The sequence below is a fragment of the Amphiura filiformis genome, chromosome 3 (assembly GCF_039555335.1).
Source record: "Amphiura filiformis chromosome 3, Afil_fr2py, whole genome shotgun sequence".
Taxonomy (NCBI): domain Eukaryota; kingdom Metazoa; phylum Echinodermata; class Ophiuroidea; order Amphilepidida; family Amphiuridae; genus Amphiura; species Amphiura filiformis.
Genome location: NC_092630.1, coordinates 76662618 through 76687852, shown reverse-complemented (window position 1 = coordinate 76687852; position 25235 = coordinate 76662618). Strand labels below are relative to the sequence as shown.

Below are 25235 nucleotides of genomic sequence, written 5' to 3'. Positions count from 1 at the left end.
AGGCCGTCTACACTTAGCCACACGCAGTGCATATATCAAGTAGTATTTTACAGTACCTGGTACGGTTTTTGTATTAGCAACGCAAACTATGACGAAATCTGTTGGCTTGCTCTTAACAAAGTAAGGCAAGGTACCGATCAGTTATGAATAATTCACATCATCTCTTACTCGGCCCATGTGATTGAGGTCATCACATAAAGATGTCGGAAGTTTAGTGAATCAAACTTGTTGAAAAGAGTAAAAATGCCCTCAATCGCTGTCAGACCGGGCGGAGATGGGTCAACTACTATCAAACATACAAAAGAAATGCACGACAGGTATATAAAATATAAAATCATCTGATACCTCACGTGACCTTGCATCATGGTGCCGTATTTGTTTGTTTGCTCGTAATCATGTCATCCTCACTGTCCTGTAAAAAATACCAATCTTTATTAATCAGATATAATGGTATTTGGCTCCCGGCATGAATTACTGATTTTATAAGTAAAGAAAATCACACAATAGTGACTACGGTGTCAATGGTGGTTTTGAATAGTTTAATCTGATTTCATATCAACACAAATATATTTACAATTAGAGCTTTATTCTGATAATTATAGTCTATATATCTACCTCTTGTCAGCGACACTAGCTTGGACGTTTCGCGTGTGCTGCGTTGGCTTAGCGTTATTTCTTTATAATATATATAGAAACATTCCACGTATCAAAACGAGGGAAAAATCTTAAAATTTATAAACACCCGTATTAGCTTACACATTTACCATTAACACATGATTAAAGCAATATTGCAACATTTGTCATTGAAATCGTAATGCTCCCTCGCCTTCGAACATGCCAAAGGAGGTATACCATTTGCTGAGGACGCCCTCAATTATTTTCTGATTTTTATACGATTGTAAATTGTAGTGCACTAACATTCTCAGCAAAAAGCAATGTGTTAGGTGCTGTATTTGTGACAAAATTTGTCATTTGTATTAAAACCGGACCATACGATTGAATTAGTAGGCTAGTCGAACTTGCTTATGGCTAAAACATGTAAAATGTGCGTCTGAATCTACGGGATGCTCATAACACGTACGTTACAAACATCTGAACATGATGATCAATGATCAATTGACTGACGTCCGTGTAGGCGCTGCAATAATACCGTAAATCTCGATAGTTAGCATACCGTAAAACCGCGTCAACAAGCATATACAGTGCTTTTGATGAAAGCGAAATTAATCTAGGCGCCATCCATCGACAATATTATAACATTATAGAGTTTGAGCAAATAAATTACCGATACAATCATATACAAACAAGTATTATTGTAATACCAATCTACTGTATTGCCATATTTACGGCTGTTTCGTATTAATTTAGCTTTCATCAAAGACACTCATTATGCTTGTAGACGAGGTTTTACGGTATGTGCTTACTATCGAGCGCTTTTGAAAACATTAATGTATATAACAGGTTTACCTGTTCGTATGTAACCGTGTGTATAATATGTATTTGCTAAAGACCCTTTACACTTTTGTGGATGGAGCTCTTCATGTTTGCATGTTTTAAAAGCGTTCGATAGTAAGCACATATACTAACTATCGAGTTTTTACGGTAGCAAGTTTCTTTCGTTTTACTTTATTTGTATGGCTCAAAATAAAAAGAGTATATGATAGTGAAAAGTAAAGTTTTGTGGAAATCTATTTTTTATGGAAATGTTACAACATTGCTTTAAAGTAAATGCTATTTCAAAGTATACTGATCAGCTGCTGATACATAGTTACAATCACTCACACGAAGACCAACATACCCACTTATATTCAGCATATTCAGGGCGGGATTTACCTTTTTAGGGCCATGGGCTAGGCTCAAATTTAGGGCTTTTGTGTTTCCAGATCCAGGGTTACATCCCACCTACCATATTTCTGTAACATATTTCTCATTCTAAAAGAGTTTCACTCCCACTTTTTTTCATTTTTTATTTTCTTTCTTTTTAAAAATGTTGTTTGTTTTATCATCTCAAATATTTGGTCCCAATAATCTTGGACTCATGGTCTAGGTCTATCTGGCCCTCTGGTAAATCCTACCCTGCTTAAATTACCCAAGATCACCACAATCATCCACTTACTCTCGAACGTCCTCTGTACAGACAAAAACATAATGCCCAGAGTTTTCCGGGCGTCTGGTTTACTAGGGAAAGGCACAGGGACAATCCCATATACATTTGAAATTTGGAGTAAGAGCTGTCTCAGTCGAATAAAAATAGTATTACGTCTGGGCTCGGTCCATAGTTTCAACTCCTCCCAGATTCACGGTAATTGACTGTATTATTTGCATTTATTGCAGTAGCCAGATGAAAGGGACTCTATGGAAAAGTATATCCGGATTATAGATTCTTCACGAGTTTGAAACGAACCCACATTTCTGCCAATGCAGTGCACTATGACCAATCAGGCCGAAACATGCCGATGCTCAACGACCCCGTTCCTAATATCCAGTCTTCTGATGCACAAGAAATATCTTTATTGATGAATTTATGACTGTTCTCACAACAAGAAATATCTTTGTTTAGGGCAATATTGATATTGCAAACTGATATTGCCCTAAACAAGAAATATCTTTGTTTAGGGCAATATCAGTTTGTTCCCTTATTCTAACATAGAGCAAGCCAACAAGGAACAGGTAAAGTAGCTTGCAAAAATTATTTCAACGCATAAAGTTGGTACATTTAAGTACCAAGTATTGCTCCATCCAGTCTGCCGATTTAAACATGTGCTTGCTTATAGAACACACCCTTTTCTGCTTCTCTTTCAATGTATTAATTAATTTACACAGGTACTGATATTATTTCTGTAAAATGTATTAGCTATTGGTCTAGCTAAGGAATGGCAAGATTGCACAGCTCATCGTCGGGACCAGCTCGTGTCAGCGTACTATCCCGACACATTGCAACCCATAAGAAACAGTCATTCTGGTATGTGTCACCGTTCGAGCAACAAACTGGCTGATAAACATCTGATGGACATCTTCTTTCACAAGGATCTAAAAGACGGAATTCAAAATAAAAACGTGTCAAGGTATACAATATTCAAAAAACGGAAAAGGCGACAACGTCAATATATAAACTTTTAAATATTCTTTGTCTATTCAAAGAGTCTTGAAGTACCTTTTTCAAATGCCATGCTAGAAAACAGTTCCTATTTTTCTTCAAGCACTGCAACCACTGTAATTAGTTAACCTTAACAGCTTCATCAGGAATCGTGATAACATACAATGATATTTGTTTATATATCAATGAATCTTTAATTTTATATATACGTGTAAAAAGAAATTTCTTGTCGGCTTACCTAACGAGCATTCGCCTCTGTGTTTTTGTGTTAATGTTTTGTCATTATTTACACACGCTGCGAATGATAGGAAACACAAGGATGGGTACGTGTTGCCGTCTGTCCCACATACGGGACTATTTACACCAACTGGACAGTAGTCTGGACATTCTGTAAGTGCCAAAAGATCAAAATTAAAACGGATTAAACTGTTTTCAGACCCAATTAACCTGCGGTTACAATGTGGTTCCAAAGTAGAAAACACCAGTGACCCGTCATGCTTCGGACCCATGACACTGCCGAACTCTAGTGGCAATCACGGAATGGGTATTGTCGCACAAATCACTATATTGACCATTCCATTCAGAAGGGTTTAATGGAGAAGATATGTGACACGAGCTGGTCCATGGAGGTCAAAGGCGGCAAATTTGAAATTGAGATAAAGGCAAAAATATAGAGTAAAAAACAATAAAATACATAAGAAAATAAAAATCATAAAACTTTATAACTTTAGAACCAAGTATTGTAACTCAACTTTCAAAAATGCCTCCTTTGGACCAGATCGTGTCACATAATAGGATGTGTGGAACACACAGAATCACTAACTGAAATGTTACAACCAAAAAGAATGGCAAATCGATTGTGACAACATGAACATAACAGGACCTTCAAGGTCCGTCCATATGACAGGCTAATCGTGTGTTGCTATTCATTTTCAACCAAGAAAGGCCCACCATGATCGTTTATCGTTTTCATTTCAACCAAGAAAAACGAAAAAAAAAACCCACTATGATCGTTTTTCGTTGTAGGTAACACAAGTATAAAAAATACCTATGTTAGTTTACTAAAGTACAAAACAATCGTGTAAAAAACAGAAATTTGAAAAATATTGAGGGGGTTCACCTTAGCAATATGGCTATATGCATAATAGTTTGCAAATGAAGAAATGTTGCTATGATTGGCAGATACATGTGACCAGGTCCAGGTGGTATTGCTATTCAACTGTCTGTGTTACATTGCACGTCTCATATGTGACCCGGCAGCACAAATGAGCCGTAAATTCCCTAAATTGTATTCTGAGTTACGGTGTAAAATGTGTACGAAAGTCATATTCATCGGTAACTTAAGCTGACCCGACATCCGTCTCATTTCGATAGTCAAAAACTAATCAAGAATCCTATTGTTGAAGTGGATAATAAGCTTCTACCTTAGATGGCTATAAAACTTTTAATAGCCCTGGTCTTTGTTTGCTTATATTGCTAAATCCTGTTCAAGTGGTGGGTTACCAGGCATTGTATTTTGTACAGGTATGCATAACCAACAATTAACAATGAGAGAACTTTCTTAAACCTCGTTGACTTGGGGATGATTTGAAATGACCGCCAATTATGCCTGTTTGATCTTTATTGCCAACAATGTGGAAAAAGAGACACATGTAAAAACGTAAAAAGCTATACTTTTGTTGAAGGAGCAAAGTTTAACAAACCATAACCCCGCTTCTGGATATCGTTTGAAGTCAAATGATATACCATTTTTAAGTTTATGATGTTTATTTTTAAACACGAAATAAAACAAAATTGACCGGGGAAGGAATTTACGGCTCATTCGCCGTGGACGGTCACATATGTGCTCTTATGATATTATTCCATTCAGTAATTGGTGGTAATCTAATATGATGTTGTTCAATTAGCCAGTAATTGGTGGTAATTTTTTAGGACAATAATTACTCACCTATTAGACCAGCTTTGCATATACTTCTGTATGCCACCCTGAGATATAAATTATTTTCACAAGTGTACTGACGAAGATGACACTCGCTGTAATATGTTACATTGTCGAATCCACAAACTGGATCCCAAATTTGTGGGCAGACTCCACAATCTGTTACAGAAAGATAATAAAAATAGCTGCAATATCTTTAAGCATAAAAGGATATATTATGTTTAAGCAAGAAGTATAAATACTAAAAGCCATTTGTTTAAAATGGTTTAGCAGTGCGCTGGACTGATCCGAGCTGTGTGGGGTGGGATTCATAAAGTTGTCCATATCTCGGCAATGCGCAGTAATAATGTATATTAAGTGACATTGACTTTGATGAATCCACACTTTTTTAATGTATTGCCCTGCATTATTAATAAACACCTGTGTATGTGCGCAATAATAGATTGAATAATTGAATTAACTACCGCTCTTTACAAAGATACTAATCTTACAGGTGCGAGTGATCAGCATGATATGGTTCAATGCAGAGGTACCGCGTGAACGTACCAATGCAGCGCGTGGTATATTAAAAAATTGTTTTTACCTATTCCTATAATAGTTAATCCGATTATCACCTCACTTCGACAGCGTATATTGTTGGTCGCTATGGTAATTAAACTAATCCTGTCACATCACTACTTCTACGGTGAATTCAGCATCGAAGTGGTTACGTAATTCTCTTGGTTACCGGATCACGCTATTTTGATATGCCTTCAAGTGCCATATACTTTGTGTGGTGATTGTTTCGATCGTGGTTCATAACTCAAGCGCGTGATCCCGTTGACATAGTAACATTACGTAACTTCGATACTGAATTGAGCCTTGTTTGTTAGTGTGGTTGTCAGGTCTTAGAATTATAGTGCGCTACAAAGTAAATATGCGTTCATGAATGATCAAAGGTATACATGTATAGGACATGTATCGAAGGAGATGCCAAAATTATGTTAAGGGATATTTCGTGATTTTAGCATCCGCTTGGGCCCTAGTTCAATAGATATCCACCAGAAAAGCTTCTGTTGATTCGGACAAAATTTCAGTTGTTTTGGACATTGAATTGGCGATTACACATAATTACATGAATTCTAGCGAGCCAGACTACCGTGTTGTAATTTTGGGAAGTTGACAGCCCCAAAATACAAATTGGACGATACCTTTGTCAAACAACTAACGACTGAATCGGCAAGAAAGCTTATCGTGTCGTCCGCAGATTTTCAAAGTGAGGGGGCGGGTACCGGGTGTAGCGCACAGTTCTCGATGCTCCCGACTTTGCAAATATTTTCTGCTTGCTTCGCTTGCCGAAACAGGTAAATGCCCAATTTTTCCGCGACTGGGTGCATTTTCCCCGACTTACCGAGCCCCCAAACACATTCTTGCTTTTACTAACTTTGTAATGGACAATGTTTTAGCCATTGAATAGTGATCATGTTGATAATTCATAATTCAAACATTTGCAATAGGCAAATGCAATGTAAAAGTAACTCGCCGTACTTTAGCTTTCGCCATCGGGTCTGACGGCTTGATCACAAGTGACTTGGTCCATCCACTGCTTTTCCCACGAAACAGCTTGTTGACATATCCCGGAAGTAATGATATTTTTGTTTTGAGCAGTGGATTGTATACGTGGTCGAGAGAGACGATACCCTCGTCACGGTTGATTGCTTTGGCCCCCTTTTTGCGAATTTGGATTACTTCTCTCTTATTCTTTTGGTGATTGCGTTTGAATCTCTGTCAAGAATTTTTGCCCCTTCCCAATTCCCCATTCGATGGCATGATTTTCTTGAGCGATATAGTCAGTAATTTGTGCTGTTCAGAAGTTCATTCTTTTCTATTTTCTATTCGATCCACTGCTCAAAAGAAAAACATCATCACTTCCGGGATATGTCAACAAGCTGTTTTGCGGGAAAAGCAGTGGACCAAATCACTTGTTATCAAGCCGTCGACAGACCCGATGGCGAAAGCTAAAGTAGTGAGTTACTTTTTCATTGGATTTGCCTAGCAAAATGTTGATCATGTTGAGTTTAGGCATCTCATACATTTATACTTTTAGCTTCTAAATATGTGTAAACAAAGTTTTTGGAGTGCAGATTTCTCATGGTATAAAAATCTCAACTTCTTTGAAGTAATAGGGGATCACGGGGATGTGGATCACGAAGTGCCCCTTTGATAAAGGCCACAATTAATTGGTTCACGCTTGTGGAATAATAAAAAACATCACAAATTGAGATCATACGAGCTAGGATCTTTAATATGTAATAAAAGTTGTGACCCCATGTATGGATTATTTTCATGTCATTTATTTATGATCACACAAGCATTGTATTTTGTCCTTCAAACAACTGTATAATGATACCACACATTTGATTACATAACAGCATTAACATAGTTCAGTGGTCTATAGTCACTGAGTGAAAATGAGGCGATAGGGAAATAAAGAGGCCGAAATGAGGTATTGTTATAATTTTTTGATTTTCTCGGGAATTAAAGTATAGATAGTGCTGCCATTTGGAACATTAGTAGAACACAAACGTCTAGCTCATAAAATCTACTTTGTCGAGCTGGAGAGGTTTTAGCGCGTTATTTAAATATGTGTTATTTTTGACAAAATAAGGCTTTTCAAAAGTTATTTTACCAGTTCTGTTGACTAATCCCCAAAATTAAAAATTGTTTGAATGAAAATTTATATTTAAATTTTATCCGTTCATTTGAGGTTGAGATTATCCATAAAACATCACATATATCATTGTATATTGTTAGATTTCTATTTACCTAGCATTGTGTAATATTTTAAGTCCTGTTTACATGAAATTTCGCAATTTTCATACAGTTATTAGACCAATCGGGTAGTAGACCAATTGGTTCGCAGACTAAATGCTTGTTAGACTGATTGATTATAGACCAAATGGGTATTACACTAAATGGTTATTAGACTGAATGGTTTTAGACTTTACTGCAAAATGATTATCGGACCAAATGGTTACCGGACCAAATGGTTATAGGACCAAATGATTATTGGACGTTGTGGATATAGACCTGATGGGTTTAGACGAAACGGATGTTAGATGAAATGGTATTAGACCAAATGGCAAATCCCCAGTCAAAAGGTCAACTTTCATTACATACTGACCAAACCTCGTATATCAGCAGCTCTCTGGATTTACCTTTTGGAATACCCAAGTCTGGACATTCTCCGACAGAGACTACTCTGAGATTTCTGTCAACAATGTTCACGCTGGAACAGGCTTTGACCAAAAGATGACACTCAGATTGGTATGTCAACCCATCTGACCCACAGACTGGCAAATATAATAATGGACAAGTTTCTATCCGAGGACAGGATTGGTTTGTAGTGTTTGCTGAAAAAAAAGAACCAAATCAACATACAGCCTGTCTCAAAAAAAATTGTGCAAGCAAAAAGCGCCCTCTCTGGCAATTAGAAAATACAGTTGAGACATGATGCTTACATCACCGTCAAGGGGGTAGTCTTAGCTCTCAAATGCTGTTTGTTCTGTCCAATTTGCTTGTTTTATTCTCGAGATATGTTTAGTAAAAGACGAAAGGGTAAAATCACAATTGTGCCACTTTTACTAGGGAAGAGGGCTTCACATGTAACAGTGATAGCATCAAATGTATCAAGAGTTCCTTCGTGAAATCAAAAGAATGCATCAATTACACAATGCAATTTTCTTTTACTGTTTTTACTGTTTTATCATGATGCAGAAATGATGATTCTCTTTTTCCACTAAAAAGAGATTAAAAGATAAATAAATATTTCACATTCTGCTGTAAAAATTATATACATGTGCATGTTCAATGATTTTATCATGGTAAATACTGTTCTCTAAGTCTCTTAAGACATGTTAAAAGACAAACAAACGCACTTATACATGTTATAGGTTAATGAACGCGTATTATTTGTTGGGAGAGATATTAGACAAAATAATGCACGCGCGCTGATGTTGATGCGTCTAATGCATGCGCTCTGAAAGGGGGAGTGCATTAGACGCATTAACATCACATATCATTGATTTACATGTACAGCTCTCTTACCTATTAAAAGTGGCACAATTGTGATTTTACCCTTTCGTTGTTAAATAAACATATCTCGAAATTGGAACAAGCAAATTGAACAGAACAAACGGCATTTGAGAGCTACGACTGCGCCCGTGACGTTGATGTAAGCATCATATCACAACGGTATTTTCTAATTGCCAAAGAGGGCGCTTTTCACTTGCACAATTTTATTTGAGACAGGCTGTAGTTACATCAAGTAAAATCAATGACATTAATTCGTTTTATTAGAGTAACTGTATATGAAGTTGTATAATAAACATCGGTTCAACATGATTAACCTAGACGCTGTAATATTATCTAAACTCCAGAACCAAGCCTGCCATGTCAATGTGCTTACCTGACAACCAACCATCTATATACATAAAACGGATAAGATCTAATGTGGTGGGGAAGAACTAAATTTATACATGGCGAAATTAGACAGGGGGAATCAGGGGAAACTGTACATGAATTAGACTGGGTGGAAGACAAGACGAACTCCGACACTCCCACAGGTGACCATTGTATAGATTGCAAATCAGAAATAAAAACATTTAGTAACCCAGTCGCAGTGTCAATTGTAAATACCTACTACTTGTACTTGCTGCAGTTGACTCACATACGCCTCTCTTTGCAACTTTCAATCCGGAGTCTTTAGTGAGACATGCTTGTACCTCAAGAAGACACAACGATATATAGGTATTGCCATCAGTACCACAGACTGGGTCAGAGACAAGTGGGCAATATTGCGAACAACGTGGCGGTGGTGCTTCAGTTGTCGGTCCTAGTGTAGGTGCGGCTCGAGGAAGACTACCTGCAAAAATATAAAATGGGAATAGAATATAGGAATGTTGCAGACGCACTCTTTTTGCAGTATGGGGCGAGTTCTATTTTTTTTTTGTCTTCAGAAAGATCGATTTGAGTGTAATTATATTGAAAGTAACGATTTCGAACCATCACTGGATTGCTTTGACATGTACCTAATATGTAGCTTCAAAAGGTGATTTCATCCACTGTGCGGTTAAGAATTTAGTAGGCATAGCCAGTGTCGTAAAAGCCAGTTAATATGATAGGATATAATACCGTAATTCGCCATACTGAAATGTTTCCAAAAGTGTTTTTAGAATAAAATAGAATAACACTAAATTTATTGCTAATGTTAGGGAAGCTACGGTCTAAAAATAGCCGAGTGAGAGGGATTTCAGTCAATAGTAAAGAAACTGTAGCATTTGATGTAAATAATATGAATATTAACTCTTATATAGGGTCCAATTGTTATAAGTTCTCCTGATACGTTTTAAAAAAAGTCGAAACATAAAATTATATGAAATGTAAAAATGTAATAAGATATGTATGACCCTATTTGTTTTACCCATGTAAACCAATTTATAGCGTCACACATCATTGCGTTCAGCATGTTCAGTCACAATGGTTAATTGTGTAAGAAAAGAGGCCGTTTTAAAAGTTGCACCATAGCAGTCATGATGCAGTCATGTCTACAGTAGAATTCATCTCGACCTTTGCAGGACTTAACCCCATTAAAAGCTATTAAACCAAGATAACACTCATTGAAACAGCTCAACTGATTAAATCGGATCTTTTCTGGTTGTGCACAAGTGACTGTTTTCATGTGCGATATCGCAATAGAGCTGGTATTCATAGCTTCAGTTGGGTAACCGATTATAAAGGAAACGAAAGGAAACAATGTTATGTGTGGCTTTGTTCACGAAATCAGACAATGTCGTGCTTTTTGTAAACCAGCATTCTTGAAAATGAGCAACATAATGATTTTTGACTTAACACGGTTTAGAAATAATTTCTTCATATTTTTGGTGTTATCTGTCGTTTACATGTCCTTCCTAAAACACAAAAGTACGACCCTCTCCAAACACCTAAATTAGCTAAAAATTTAGGACATGTTACAAAACTTTATTTTCTAGAACCTATTTAGAATAATTTAAATGTAGCTTTTACCGGTTTTTTGTGGCATCCTTCAGAAGTGAGCGGTCCGATACCAATATTTTCGGTCAAATCTCCGTTCAAATAACACGGGGAGTTGGCTAGCTATGCCTTGCCCTCACTCATATTTTACAAAAGTCCGACCATTTCTGAACATCTAACCTAGCTGTAATTTTAGGTCATGTTAGAGAAATATATTTGCTAGAAGTTTTGGAGAATAAATAAAATATTGGCTGGTTATTTTTCACACAGTGATGTTAACTAGGCAAGTGTCCATTCTCCCAACATACATCATTTGTAGGGGTCACGCGTCAATGGTGAGAGCACTGTGTATTGTGTATAGGAAAACGGACAGTAACTGCAGTATGTCAGGTTTTCTTTAACAAACACGTGAATAGACCTACTACTGTATTATTTGAGAGTTTATGGACTCAGATGCAACTTTTAGCACTGTTTAAAACGGTCTCTTTTTTTACATAATCATGATAATGAACCATTGTGTCTAAACGCAATGACGTGTGACGCTATAATGTGATTCATATCTGTAAAACAAATAAGGCTACCCATACATTATTACTCGTTTGCATTTTGTCAAATATTTTTCGATTTATTTTAAAAGGTATTTAGGGGAAACTTTTCAGTTGTGGACCCTATATATATATAACGATTCGTGATACCCAATCGTGTTACAATAGATCTGGTTTAGAAGGAGTATTTATTTTAATTTTACATACGCCGAAATGTTTTTTGAATTTAGTGAAAATGAGGACTGAAAAGAGTGTTGAATATCTATATAAAAATTACATAGGTCCCCACTAAAAATTATTATGGGAATCTAGACTGTTAAGGGGGTACTACACCCCTCGATAAATTTGTGTATATTTTTGCATTTTTCTCAAAAAATAATAACACGGTAGTAACAAAAGTTATGTATATTATAGGGGCAAGGAATCCAATTACTACACTGGAATTTCAGTGACCCAAGACAAGCGGTACGTTATTTATGATAAGAAAAGAGGTACCGCTAGAATGTACCTTATTTCCTATCATATAATACTGAACCGCTTGTCTTGAGTCATTGAAATTTCAGTGTAGTAATTGGATTCCTTGCCCCAATAATATACATAACTTTTGTTACTAGTGTGTTATTATTTTTTGAGAAAAATGCAAAAATAGTCACAAACTTACCACATGGGTGTAGTACCCCCTTAATGTCTGAAATAAACTTTAGGGCCTTATTAGACTTTCTCATTGCAATCCAATCCGTAGTATAGCAAACTGCATATTAGGAACGACTAGTGTTAGGACAGACAGAAACTGGTTGTGAAGGAGACTAGCCAATTCGTTTCAACTCAATAATTACGATCCTTTTGTTGCGTGTGACCAAACAGGTGCTTTGGGGTGTCGCCACTTGAGATAATGTATTCCTAGCTGTGTATATTGTTCCTTTGTTCATAGGACAAACTCTAGTCCATCTAGAAACCCCCACGAGTTGCTATCCAGCAAGTTGGACTAGGAAAATTAGGCCAGCCGAAGCTAATTATGGCATATAGGGAGGAGTGAATAGGATATGAGGTTCTGCAAGTCCGCATGGGCTTAAAACGCTTTCCTTTGAAACCTTAAAACATTATGTTGTCATGCTTTCTATTTTACTCATGGTTATACTGTATGACGTGTTTTCATTGTTTACTATCTCGAAAAGTCATCCAATAATTATGATAATAGAAAATATAAAAAGAACCAGCTAATTATGTCGTAGTTACCTCCAGCCCCGCCTCCAACCGATCCACCGGGCCCTATTCCACCCCTTCCTCCATCTACCACCGGAGGCCGTATTGTTGGTTCAACAGTCGGCGGTGGAAGTGTTCCTGTATACATGGTATAATGGCAAATAAATCGTCGGACGCATCACATACTGGTCTATCTCGAAAAACACGCATTTCGAGAAAATCGCAATTGAAAATCTTCGTATTAAGTTAACCTTTCTATAATTTAATTATACTATGGATTTTAATGAAAGTGGTTTTAAATTAAAGCATATACTTAAAAAATTTATTTAAGTGGAATTTTGAATTATATTTATGTATGCAGTATTGCTTAAAACTACACTAAAGTTGTAGTTCTGTATGTGAAATAGTTAATTTCCCGATATCGTATTTAAAATTCGTTTCATACTGGTCTATCTTGGGGGCTATCTCGATTTCGCGACCAATGATGTGACTTTAGACGCATCACATACTGGTCTATCTCGAGATAGACCAGTATGTAATGCACTTTCAATACGATATCGGGAAATTAACGATTTCACATACAGAACTACAACTTAAGTGTAGTTTTAAGCAATATTACATACGTAAATATAATGACAGATTCCACTTAAATAAATCTGCTAAGTGTATGCTTTAATTTAAAACCACTTTCATGAAAATCCGTAGTCTAATTAAATTATAGAAAGGTAAACTTAATACGAAGATTTTCAATTGCGATTTTCTATAAATGCGTGTTTTTTTTTCGAGATAGATCAGTATGTGAAAATACGTATTTTGAAAAAATCATAGATAGTTTAAATTAAACATTTTATAACTAATTATCTAGGAAAAATTGAGGTCTGTAATTTGTTGTATTTGAAGAGCTCCGTAAAAAAGAACTATATACCAATTTTCTCAAAAAAGTAAAAAATTCAAGATAGACCAGTATGTGATGCACCCGACGAAATGTTGCATTAACACAGACATTATGCATTATATGACACATGCATCTTAAAACAATTGTATTCTGATTACCAGATTGAGATATGACAATACATATAAATGTATCATGATCTACGCTGCTTTATATAAAGTTAACGTACTCCCTACTCCAGAAAAATACTAGCAATATATTTTATGGATTGAAAAATATTATCCGGTTTACAAATGAAACATAGCTAAATCATAATCTTTAAGTATAGTTCTAACTGGCGTAAGCCGAAAGACCTGTACTGCACTAAGACTAATTTCAGCTTAGGTTATGCATTTAATTTGTAGAAAACACATTTTCTAATCATCTTCATAAACCAATTATCGAAGATAATATAAAATATCAAATTATGAGATAGCTCTTAGCCTATAAACGAATCTAAATTAAACTGCATTCCATCACCCGTGTTACACGTAGACAAAAGATGATGAAAGTTTACAACACAATACAATTCAACATCGATTTTTAAGCGCATTTAATCCACCCAATTGGGCAGTAACAACACCAGTTTGGTGCAGACGGGACCCAGCAATGGCCGACGGAATTCTGACCATCACTTGGCTCGTTGGATTCGTCTGTACTCAAGATTTTGAATGTTTACACTTGTGCCAAGTCTTGTGACTATAATTGTACGAAAACATGCAAAATTGCTTGTTTTTGGCCCATTTTTCTTCAAATTCCACAATTTTCAAAAATGTGATTTTATTGCTAGTCTCATTTGGCAAACAAGATATTTTTTTATAAAAAAAAAATAGTGCTATATTTTTCTGGAAGTAGTACAATCTGTCATTGGAAATGGGTTTACTCTCTATAGGATGAGTTTTGATTATTGTTTATGTTTATAATTAGAAATGGTGCCTTCTGCATATGGTTACAATCACAACATGCGAGTACATCAATTGTGTGGCTCATAAATGCAATGCTCCTATCTGAAACTTTCCTTTGGCATTTGTATACATTAGAAAAGGAAGAACATCTCTGGATAGCATACCTATTATAAGCATGATAATTGACATAATTAAGAAGTAAAACAAACAGATAAATTGATAAGTTTTCATGTTTGTTTTAAACTTATACATATTTTGTCTGTATGTACCACGTCCAAAGCAAATCAGAAACAATACCTCAGGCGATCATGAAGCAATACCGTAGGCATGTTAGGAGATCGTAAAGCAACACTTTAGGAGATCGTAAAGCAACACTCTAGGAGATCGTATTAGTGACATGATTCGATTATTTGAACAAAAATGATGAAGGGACGTACCAAAATCTAAGCAGGGACCCGGATAGGCCATAGAGACAGTTGTATTCTTTCTGCAATTCAGCCATTTCAAATAACACTCTGACAAATACGTGACTCCATCGGAGCCACACACCAAAACATTACTCCGTGAATCCGGACAGATAAAATTGCATCGCGGTTGGTTTGGTTCAAAATACGGATCAGTCGTCGGGCCTGCGCCTGGTGGAATTTCCGGAGGACCTGCATGTGTATATTGGTCGGTTCCAATGGATGTTGAGTCATTTTGGTGGAATGTTTTGAGAAAATATTGTAACCAAGCAACAAAGATGCGAGCAAGTTGTGAGACAGAAGAACAAGCAGCCGACATGCAAACAAATCACAGGCTAGCAAACGTACTAGTAACACACATAAAACTACATAAAGACTACCCAGAACAGGCTACACTTCAACATGCAATAGACCACATAGTTTTGCAAGCAAACATTAAGACACAACATTGACAAATAAAATATCAGCAACAAAGTCAGTCGCCATGGCCGCTAGTGTTTATCAAGAGCATTGCATAAAGAGAAGGCGGTAAATAAGCATGATAAGAAAGCGATAGTTTGTTGATGAAGGAACAAAAAGACGAGTTCAAATGAAGAGATTTTCCGGCTTAGACGAAGCATCAAAGACAATAAACAGTGACCATAAAAAAACAAAATGCATTCGAATGTTTGCAACAGATAAGATGAGTGTACGTAAACATAAAATTGTTTTGTGCCACATGCTTGGCCATAATAATATGATAGCGTTATATTTGTCAAATTGAACTTTCATGAATCATGATCATGGTGATTTTACAGCTGATACAGCACGCCTTACGCAAATCTCGAGCATTTAACTTAACTAAAGCTTTCACATAATCACAGTGTATATATGTTGACGTCATGGATGTATCATAGTTTGGCGTGTTGCCTTCACCCAATGTTCTTGTAAAGTTTCTTTATGCCGCGATGCTTTCAGAAAAACCATGTTTTGTGAGGATACGTTTGGTACTGTAGGCCGACGTTTCGTTTCCGTATCCTTAACACCTTTCTGTCTTATTAATGTATAAACTATTTTAAGATGCGAGATTGGTATCATTATTTTGTTGCAATGAACTTTAACATTTAACGTTCTCATTCCTATGGTCTCTTCATTCATCTGGTCAACTTAGTTTTAACTACAAAGCTCATTCTGCCTTCTGTATTGCTGAAATAGCTAACATATCGTATAATTGTAATGTTATTTATAGAATATTCATTAGCTCGATACCTATGGTTATGCGGATACACGTCATTTTGTATCCTTATAAAATATGTTCAACTTATGTATATACATGTACATAGCATCTGTGAAACGAAATCACTACACTACAAATGATGAAATGCAATGTAATACTGAATCATAAGCAACTTTTTAAATACAATGTGATTACGGAAAAAAGTACAGCCCGAAATCGTAGCGTCCGAAAGCTGTTAAAAGTTTTTGATGGTGCCCAAAATAATGATTATATTGCATTTTAATAACTGTCTTACCCTGTGTTACTGGTGTTGTCATACAAGGTCCATCGTAAGCTTTGTTAAGACGAATATTAATATCATAGATCCAGCAGTTGGTGTAATACAATTTACATATGGTTTCATAGGTATTACCATCAGAACCACAGACAGGTTGCTTCGTAGGAAGGGATCTAAGACAGCGCCTGTACATTGGGCCACAATCGTGGTGTTCTTCGTCGCTTTCTATTAAAATAATAATATTTTGAGCTACATTAAACAATTTAACTTACTTTAAAAACAATATCAGGTCAAAGCGGTGGTAAGTTTTATTATATTTCTTAGTTTCCGTGTACCTTTTTTCTAGCCGCATTATCAAATTCAATCACAGCCACCCCACCACTAACAACAACAATTAAGAACAACGATGATGACGACGACAAGAACAACATCAACAACAACAGGAAAACAAAAATATCTCCTAATCTATTCCTTGGAAACTCGATCAATCGATATTTATCGATATTCGGTGGCCAATGTATCGATTGTTAAAAATATTGACATCGACGATGCTTATTGAAGGTCGTGTTTTCATGCTACTTTTCAGTGTAGCGTTTTCATGTATTAATCCCTCTTAATTCGGCTGTATGCCTTAGGCTAGAGAAGATTATGCATTTTATTCGCTAATTTTAGATATCTCAGGAATTAAAGAAATACATAAGCCCATACAGTGAGTTAAAAGCGGAAATGCCTACAGACTGCTTGACGGTTCAACAAATTCAACATGTAAAGTTCACAGACCATTTGTAGACAGGGATGAAATGGCATTTTTCATTATATGTATATTAATTTTAAGTTTGATGCCAGATTTCAAGCTCTTTGTGCATACAGTATTTAAAATCCAGTGTTTTGAATTATTGTTTGACCTCTCAATTTCTCGAATATCATCGGAAGCAAAAGAATTGATCTAGCCAATTTGAAACCAATCTTTTATTATCATATCATTGAATCGGAAGCAGAAAAGTTCAAACAGAATTGTAGTAGGCAATCGTTATGTCAGCTAGTTTTTAATAGGCTTTAAACGCCAATATGCAACAAATGATATAAGGTGATTAATTCCCAAACCGGAAAAATTGCCAATATAATAGGATCAAGTAACAGCAGGCTGTATTAATTAAGTTCCGCCATCGAGGTACTAAAACCCCGGGGTGGGGGGCACTCAGCACAAATGACCGGGTAAAGACCCCTGCTTTTGGACCGCGCAGCATATGAAAAGGTTTAACAACAAAAACGATTCTCTTATAAATGTAATTACGTACAATTTCCACCTCGGTACACCCGAGCACACAGAAATTTCCAAGCACAGCGAGTTTAGACTCTACACGGACTGTGTTTTACTACACGGTTGAGTGCATAGCATCATAAGAGATGTGTGAGATCTAGTTGAAAATAGAAATCTGTGATTGGTTTTGTCAAAAACTCAAGCGTTCCCTTCATCCATCAGAATTTTTTTATATCGAATAAAAGCTAACACTTCCCTCTAACAACACGTTTTCTCATTAGGTCAACATATAACGCAATTCAATGTTTATAGCAAGGCGAATGTGGTAAATCTGATGAAATCTACTGCAATACTGTAATTCTGCCATGGGGCGTGGGCGGGAGTATAATTTTTAGACAAATTTTCCAATTTTACTCCTCCACTCCATCCCGGGGAAGGAAAAAAAACTTGGTGTAGCAGTATAACATACACAAAAACCTTTAAGGACAAAGTGATGGCAGAGAAGATGGACCTTTTCCGACTATCATGTCTAAAGCCGCGGAGTATATAAAACTATACATTTTGGAAAGGAAATGAGTCGAGGAATGCTATGGTAAGGTCAGATTTAAACAAAAATGTTCAGTTTTTGGAAAAAAAATCACAAAATGTACTTTTACCCCCAAATATTTTGTGACAACATAAAAAAATCAATTTTGATAAGAATTTTGTCAGTAAGCTTTGAATAAAGAAATTCACCTCATTTTTCGAAATATTGAAAACAAAAACAACTCAAATAAACAGTTTTGTCGCTTTATTCAGTAAAAATGGTGCATATTTTTGTTTAAAACAATCATGAAATGAGAAAACCTCCCTTAGGGACTTTGATATGTGCAAAAAGTTAACCTGTTGCTTGCATAGTTTCGAGTTATCTTGTCACAAAAATTTTGCAGAATTGTCAAAATTGAACTCTGAGAAATGGACGTTTAAGTTTTTAAAAAATTGCACAAAACGTCCATTTTAAAACGGTGAGACTTTCACTGTATCTGGTGCGTGGTCTTAATATGCATATTTCTGCACCAATTAATCCAAAATGTCTGCTTTTAGTGTGCAAAAACTAAATTAAAAAAAACGAGTGGCATTGCGACTGCAATCCCAAATTCGGGTGTGGACGAAAGTATCTCATCCCCTAATTCTGCCCTTCAATCATAGTCTACTCTCTGAACGAATGTGATTCTGCGTTAAAACATAATACTGACCATGATCAGGCAGAACTGAAGCCAATAGATTTATATTGTTGTGCAAGGCTCACTCAATCATTTAATGATTGCACCTTTTCAATGTAAAATTAATTTTCTCGGCCAAATAAAAAGCAATAAGTTTCGTTTTTTCAGTAAATGTCATGAAAAACTATAATGATTGATACTATAATTTTTCCAAATCTTAGGCGTGAAATTCAGTCATTTAGTGTAAGATTTTCAATTTTGATAGGCTTCAACTTGGCACGCGACCTTTTTTTTGATCAACCCTTTTAGCTTTTCAAAGTAATAAAGTTCGCTAATGAAGGATTTTCCCCAATTTTCTAACGCACATCACCGTGAGCTATCATAGTTTTGTCAGTATTTCGGTTTTAATTGCACCATCTTTCAATTCCGACTACCAGAATCAACTCGCGAATATACCCATGGATGGATGATTTTGCAAGCCACATTAGAAATATTGATTAATTCTGCTGGTTTTATTGGAAATGAAGTACTGAGTTGGAAATTGAGATATCGGCCTTTAAAAATATTATTGACAATGTTGAGAGTAGGAATTAACTTGAAAAGTGTCTCAAAAACTACAAGATGCCAGTTATATTCCGGTCTGAAACTATCAGACAATATTCTTAGCATTAATAACATCACAAATTCGCAACAAACCCAAATTGTGAAAAAATCACCCACCGGAAGATTTTTGGCTATTTCTCCATTTATGATCCTGCCCAAAAGTGTCTCCTTTTGACATGACACGTCACATATACATTTGACAGCTTTAAAGAATCTGTTTAAACTATAATCATGGTCGTGCTATAGGCTAGTCATGTCACAATATGGCGGCCCAAAACTTTGATCGATGGGAGGTACCACCTGTCCAAAAGGGGCAGATATGAGAGTCATGTCAAAAGTGTTTTATGGCTGAGTTACAAAACTAAGTTGACAGACTCATGCGAATTTCTAAGTAAATCCAAAGGCTACGATCAACCCTTTTAGCTTTTCAAAGTAATAAAGTTCGCTAATGAAGGATTTTCCCCAATTTTCTAACGCACATCACCGTGAGCTATCATAGTTTTGTCAGTATTTCGGTTTTAATTGCACCATCTTTCAATTCCGACTACCAGAATCAACTCGCGAATATACCCATGGATGGATGATTTTGCAAGCCACATTAGAAATATTGATTAATTCTGCTGGTTTTATTGGAAATGAAGTACTGAGTTGGACATTTTGGCAGTCGCAAGTGAAAAAAGGTGAAATCAAAACGGATATTCTGACAAACCCACTCGATGTGCCTTACAGAGGTGGGAAATATCTTTCTTTAGCAAACTATATTAGTTTGAAATGCTAAACAATGAATTCCGAAAAGAGCTCACGGGCAAACTGAAGGCCTTTAAAAATAAAAAATATCTTAAAAGACATTAAAAGACACAATTTCATGTCTAATTTTAACACCAGATTTATTTTTGAAATGTTAACTGACATTTCTGAAGGAAAAAAAAATATTGCTTCATATTTACCGAGCAAATTAATTTCATAACAAATAGGTGTATCTCTGAATTGTGCTGATTTCAACATGTATCGATCGACTTTTAGCGCGACTATGCATAACAAAAGAAGTTGTGACTAAAGTTCTGCTTGTTATATATTTTCCTGGTTATACACAATTCCGAAGTCCCCAGGATTACAACAAATGGATATTTGTTTACGGATATTTAAATCATCATAAATGGTCATTGATTCAGTCATTGGACAATGCGATCAAGGTCATTAAACATAAATGTGTTCATTGATTCAGTCGTCGGGCATTGCAGTCAGGGGAGTGTGGTGAATCACAGAATGAAATCGTACCCACAAGGATGGTGCGATTAAATATATGTGACGTGTCATGTCAAAAGGAGACACTTTTGGGCAGGTTATGAAAATTGAGTTTTTACATATATTAAATATAGAGATATTTTGCTCTACAACACCGTTTTCCCCAATGAAATCGGACATTCCTAATCGAAGATATTGAGTTCAAAAGTTATGGTATTATAAAATTGGAAATTGAGATATCGGCCTTTAAAAATATTATTGACAATGTTGAGAGTAGGAATTAACTTGAAAAGTGTCTCAAAAACTACAAGATGCCAGTTATATTCCGGTCTGAAACTATCAGACAATATTCTTAGCATTAATAACATCACAAATTCGCAACAAACCCAAATTGTGAAAAAATCACCCACCGGAAGATTTTTGGCTATTTCTCCATTTATGATCCTGCCCAAAAGTGTCTCCTTTTGACATGACACGTCACATATACATTTGACAGCTTTAAAGAATCTGTTTAAACTATAATCATGGTCGTGCTATAGGCTAGTCATGTCACAATATGGCGGCCCAAAACTTTGATCGATGGGAGGTACCACCTGTCCAAAAGGGGCAGATATGAGAGTCATGTCAAAAGTGTTTTATGGCTGAGTTACAAAACTAAGTTGACAGACTCATGCGAATTTCTAAGTAAATCCAAAGGCTACGATTCAAGACTCATATCTGACTCACCTTCCGACGACGACGTTGACCCGCCAGGGAAACTGTTGACGAGTGGTGCAGTGAACAGAAGAAGTAGTTGAAAGAGTCTACTCCACATAATGGTGTGAACAAGCATTACTGCAAAAGAAACGTAGAATTTGACACAGTCAGTAATAGAAAGTGTTTGCACTTTGCAGGAAACCATAAAATCTACATTTTCAAGAAAGTGAGTGTAGATGAATGGACAAAATGGACAAAATATGCGTACCTGTAAAAGATTGAAAACGTGACCCAATTTAATGACAAAAGTTCACCGACACGTTATGACATTCAAATAAATTAGGTTAGGTATACTGTTGATAACAAACGTTCACCGATAATGATATGAACATCTCTCTTTGGCAAATCAATTCAATTGTCCTGAAACTGAAGCGTAAGTGAGTCAAAATCGGGTGGAGAGAACCCAATCCCGGAACTGGTGACGAGAATCTAGCAGATTGACATGAATCAAGGTCAATTAATATCCATATATTACCAAAGCAACGGACGTTGTTTGTTTTGATTTACAATAGTGTCCTATTTTCATGCCTTCAATTTTTTGCTCATGATTTTAACATGTTTAGATGAAAGGCATCCATTAAATTAAATAATAATGATAATAATAATGATAATAATAATGATAATAATAATGATGATGATGATAAAGATGATGATGATAATAATAATAATAATAATAATAATAATAATAATAATAATAATAATAATAATAATAATAATAATAATAATAATAATAATAATAATAATAATAATAATAATAATAATAATAATAATAATAATAATAATAATAACACTAACACTAATACTAATACTAATAATAATAATAATAATAATAATAATAATAATAATAATAATAATAATCTATATGTGAAAGGCAAAATAATCATGATAATTGTACTGATAGATAGCAAGGTGTTTTATCATAGCATTGTGTAAATTCTCAATGATTATTACCTCTCACCTGTTGCTTTGGCAGTGTGTTAGTGGACATTTTTCTCCCCGGAGAAACCGGTCCTCTTTCACTTCATATTTTAATACTATGCAATTTAGATCGATATATTTAGATTTTGGTAGATGTCTTAGGAAAAGAAGATTGGTAAATACTTCGGCTTTGACCTTAGTGATATTTATTTTTAACATTATTATTTCATGATGTTTTTGACTTGAAACTGCGAAGGTACTCGTATAGGCCTATCTGAGATATAAAGAAGTAAGACTTTGTCAAAAACCTTTTTAACTTTTAAAATTCATATTACAGTACGCGCAGCCCTACTATCGGGTTTTCTGATTACTATCGAACCGGTAACGATCAAAAGTCACAACCGTAAACCAAAACATCATAAATCCCGGCCGACTATATCGACGTTTGCCCCTACTGAACATGCTAAACGTGTAGCCTTATATAACATATTGGACTCGGTCCTACATTAGTGTAAATAAATTACCTGGCATTGTTCCAATAATAGTTAACAATCATATCACGCTTAAAACGAATAAAACGATATACGTACCTTTTATCTTTGGTATGTCGTAATGTCGTGAAATACAGAGAATTCTTACATGTAATCCACGTCAATACGTGTTCGGTGTTACTAAGTTTAAACGCTGGAAATTCAGACGATAACTCAATAAAGGAAACGGTGATTTGTGCATTTAGTTCCTGAAGCCAGTCGAAGAACAGACATACTGAGTACACTTTATTCTGTAGCCTTGTAATAGCGAGGAACACAATGTACAAACGCCAATGACTCCATGTTCGTAACACAAAACTCATCCAATTTCGGCAATCCCTGCCAATTATATTGCGTATATTTCTTCGTTAAAATTTCCTACACCGTTTCATTTTACTGTAATGAGTTACACTTCTCTACCCAAACGCCCGGCCCAAACGAAGACGAAACAGAAAAAACAAATCTACTCAGTCCTTACTGCATCGGTATAAAATCCTGGGGTCATTTTAACCGGGGATGCGTTACGAACTAAATATAGCAATATAGCATACAAGTTTATAGACGGGACGGGGCTGAAGTAAAGGGACAATCTAATCACGTGGATTTGCGCCAGGATGTTCAAGTAAACATATGTTTGCCGTAGCATAGCAGATAGTCGAAAGTGACTAATTATGCCATCTGGTAGTACTCTAATTTATCAGCAAATCCCAGCGAACGTATTAAAATAATAATTATAGGACTGGAATACTAATGTCATGTGATACAGATGCGAGTCACCTGTCCGATAGGGGCACCGCTTGTCGACGAAATTGTGTGACATCGCATACATATTGCAAATACTTTGCCTTAAAAATAGATTTGTCAAGAAGAAAATCAGTTTCAGCGACTATGATAAATGCAAAGAAAACTGGTACTAGGCTATGTTGTTAATCGTACTTATTGGTGGTAGAGTACCCTTTATTATGTTTGCAGGATCGAGGTGGGACCATCCCCATCTTCGAAAGTCCTTTCGCTTGTCCTCCTGGAGAAAGCACATCACGGGAAAAATTGCGTCTGACCCTGATATCCTTACAGAGTACAGGTCAGAGTGTCGTGTTTGCTCACATCGGTCCGAGTTTGAGGAAATAGCAAACACATTCCATAACTTAATCTCAAAATAGATGTCCCGTAGTCATGGAAGTGAAGAACATAATTATTGAATATTGCATATTCCTCATTTTGCTCCTTAATTCCATCAGAAACTGGTATCATCATCCACAATAAATTTTCTAGGACTTACCATTACGAAAAGGCACTCAAACCAGAATGACCTTGAGAAAATGGTGTGCTAAACATTTCACTGCGCAACATCGTAAATGACATCTTGAGGATGCAATGCAAATCCGTCCCGATGTTGATCACTGAGTAACAGTTCCATACTCTATATATTTTCTTCGAAGTTCACACAGGTTATCAATTCTATTTTTAAGGCAAAGTAGGTATGTGATGTTACAACATTTCGTCGACTTTATTCATGCAGTACCACTACCGAACATGAGACCCTTATCTTTAGCATTAACTTCCGGTGCAAGTGGAAATTATTATGTGTACCACTGCAAACCTTACTTTGTTAGATGATTTGGACATGTTCATGTTAATCATAAGAGTACCTTCCCAAGCAAACACAAAACGTTTTCGGCATCATTCGTAAAGGTTATAAAAGGTTGTCAGAAAACGTTTAAATGTCGGGTTATATAAAGGGAATATAAAGGGTATAAAACGTTTTCATAACATTAAAACACATTTTTTGATAACTATACTCTTCAGACATTTTAACATAATGTTATTTTAGTGTTGACAAAATATTTGGCAAAAAATGTTTGCAAAAATAGTTTACAATAACATTTTAAAACATTTCGGGACCTTTATACAACCCGACATCTATAAAACGTTTTTACCTAATCCAAAACCCAAAATATTACGTTTTTAAAACATTTTTGTGTTTGCTGTGTTACATTCAGGTTATTACATGGATTTTCATGCGCTTGATTCCAGAGGGACAAAAGTTAATAACAGAAACAGCCGTGCAAAATAATGAAGCGTTATACTTATATTATATCAATCCACATGCACA

At 35.7% G+C, this 25235-nt stretch overlaps 1 protein-coding gene across 4 annotated transcripts; it reads right to left on the bottom strand.

Moving 5' to 3' along the window:
• Window positions 1–2351: 2351 nt before the first annotated feature.
• Window positions 2352–24673, bottom strand: LOC140149161 (serine protease inhibitor dipetalogastin-like). 4 transcript variants are annotated; one of them, XM_072171355.1, is made up of 10 exons: window positions 24402–24673; window positions 21645–21752; window positions 16626–16832; window positions 15088–15306; window positions 12848–12952; window positions 9718–9939; window positions 8234–8428; window positions 5046–5195; window positions 3336–3485; window positions 2352–3030 (listed from the first exon to the last, which is right to left on the bottom strand). In XM_072171355.1, the coding sequence occupies exons 2-10, from the start codon at window positions 21748–21750 to the stop codon at window positions 2867–2869; spliced, it is 1518 nt and encodes a 505-aa protein (XP_072027456.1). In that variant the 5' UTR covers window positions 21751–21752; window positions 24402–24673; the 3' UTR covers window positions 2352–2866. The 4 variants fall into 4 exon arrangements, with proteins under 4 accessions (XP_072027456.1, XP_072027455.1, XP_072027457.1 ...); XM_072171354.1 differs by lacking the exon at window positions 24402–24673 and adding an exon at window positions 23183–23543; XM_072171356.1 differs by lacking the exon at window positions 24402–24673 and adding an exon at window positions 22633–22652.
• Window positions 24674–25235: the final 562 nt, after the last annotated feature.